The 2,320-nt window shown below is 35.6% G+C and overlaps 1 protein-coding gene across 1 annotated transcript; it reads left to right on the top strand.

The window, feature by feature from the left end:
• Window positions 1-261: 261 nt before the first annotated feature.
• LOC117125562 (tetraspanin-18-like) lies at window positions 262-2,313 on the top strand (the record flags this gene model as incomplete). Its single annotated transcript, XM_033272090.1, has 2 exons — window positions 262-471; window positions 2,131-2,313. Coding segments are annotated over 2 exons (393 nt in total), but the record flags the coding sequence as incomplete, so codon positions are not given.
• Between the last annotated feature and the right edge of the window lie 7 nt (window positions 2,314-2,320).

Below are 2,320 nucleotides of genomic sequence, written 5' to 3'. Positions count from 1 at the left end.
ACAGCATTATCTTTTCCTATGCTATCGCACTTTAATATTTTTCATGTATACCCAAGTTAGGTCACGTGACCGCCTGTAAACAATCATGGCTAAATCCATCTATCACCCGCCATACATTGTTAGGTATAAAGGAACAGGGCGGATGTATGCACTCACTAGCTTGGATTCCTTGGTTTACTCTAAAAACCGATGATAATATTTATTTGTATTTTTAAATATTCTTAAGTTACGTTATTGAACTTGTGATGTTCTTCACTCTAGCTCGGTGGCCTTGGCTTACTTGCTCTTGGTATAATCCTATACTTCGGAATTGAAAAATGGGTTCCTATTGAAGATTTAGCGATGATACTGGACAACGACCTCTTACGGAGCAGCGCCTTCATTCTCATTGGAGCAGGTGCTCTCGTCTTTCTCCTCGCTTTCTGCGGATGTTGCGGCGCCATCATGGAAAGCAAGTGCCTCTTAGTCCTTGTGAGTATTCTTATCCATTATGTAATATTTTAAATATAATTTTAAATAAATACATTAAATAGTTAAAAAATGTAGTTAGTAAAAAATCAGTAATTATGTGTACAGTATATCTATATAAAATATCAAGCTACGACCTATAAGCTTTTCAAGCCAAACCACATCTCCACTATATGTGAGAATTTCAATCAGTTGTATGAGAGAAGGTCTCTGGGGGTTATAATAATAATAATTCTGGATTTTTATAGCACCTCACGTTGACACAACCTCAAGGCGCTTAACAACAACAGAGAAGAAAAACCAAAACAAATACTAATGTACCAAACAAAACAAAACAAAAATATTATCAAATATTTGGTTTTAGTTTAGTTTAATTAAGTTCAAATGATTGGTTTGATGATTATCAATAAATATTATTATTACAATACTTTGGCAGTGTTCTCCCCAGGGCAATAAGCTGTAACGCCCGTTACAGCTTCATTCAGAAACAAGTTTACCGTTACACCTTAAATTTACTGATACACCTTGTATGACTAGTAAATGTTCAGTTTATCAATTGTTTATACACAAGCTCTACATACACAATTTCAAAATACGAGGGAAATGCACTCTATCTTTCCATAAATTTGACATTAACAAAGGATAAACTGTAAGCCAGTAGCCAAAAAAACCACAAGTCTGAGCTCTGGAACCTCGTGTATTAAGCATAAACAATGATAATGGGACCATGTTTCGCTGTGCTGTGCTAAGCCTACCTACTTCTCTGACTACCTTTTAAATTCCATGTGCCTACATCACTCTTTCTGTTTAACCTTTTAAAACACAGTTGTGTTCCATGTATACTCATGTTGACATAGGTTTTTATGTGTTCTATTTCTAAATAAAAATCAACAACTTCGGACATTCTCCGGCCTAGGCAGTGAAAGTTGGCCCTTATCTAAAAAAAACAAAAACAATCACATATCACTGGCACTAGGTGAAAGGTCGATCATGTGTCACATGTCCTGTGGAGAACACTGTTTGGTAATTGGAAACATTTCAAGGCCTGTTACTTTCCTATTCATCCTAAAGCCTTTAATTTTCTTTCCCTTTTGCTTCTAACATGTTATATTTTCATTGCGGATTTTTTGGGCTCAGTACGGACTCCAAAAGTATGCATTTTCTTTTTGTTTTAAGGCGTATGCGGATTTTATAAGTCCGCAATGACGATATAACGTGTTTTCTTGTCTTTCTTCCTTTCCTCTTCAAATGTTCCTGATCTTTTCTTGTCCTTTCTCATGTTTCCTTATCTTATCTTTCACATTCCTTTCTTAGATTCCTTATCTTTCCTTTCATTTTCTTCTTATTCGTATCTGTCTTTCATATTTCATTCTTATATTTCTTTTCTTTTCTTAATGTCTGCGTGTATATTGATAGGTCTCCTATTGGTACTTGTGGACATCATGGGTGTAAGCTGGAGGTATGTGGGGTGGACGCAAATTAATTCTACTGAGTGGGTTAAAATATTGAAAATGACCATTAAGTTTACATAGGAATATGAGTTTAATTCTACATTCTCAATTTTCTCACCCCAAGCCGTTTTCCCCCTGATCATCAAATGTACACAAAGCTCACTATTTTAAATTGATGTTTCTCAAGTTATAGTTTCGTACATTTTTTCAGTACTTTTTGGTATTGCTCGTCGTATTCTGTGCGCAACTTGGAGCTGGGATCCTGGCGTCAATCTACTCAAACGAAATAGAAAAAGCAGTTGACGATGAACTAAAGAAGAGCTTTGCAAAGACTTACGGGAATAATACAGGTGACAATGAAATTACTGATGCCTGGCGGATAACTGAATCAGTTGTAAGTT

The sequence above is a fragment of the Anneissia japonica genome, unplaced genomic scaffold (genome assembly GCF_011630105.1).
Source record: "Anneissia japonica isolate Jap-2015-1 unplaced genomic scaffold, ASM1163010v1 scaffold44213_len2320_cov171_single, whole genome shotgun sequence".
In the NCBI taxonomy this organism is placed as follows: Eukaryota; Metazoa; Echinodermata; class Crinoidea; order Comatulida; family Comatulidae; genus Anneissia; species Anneissia japonica.
The sequence above is the reverse complement of the archived record's forward strand: the minus strand, read 5'-3'. Positions and strand labels throughout refer to the sequence as shown.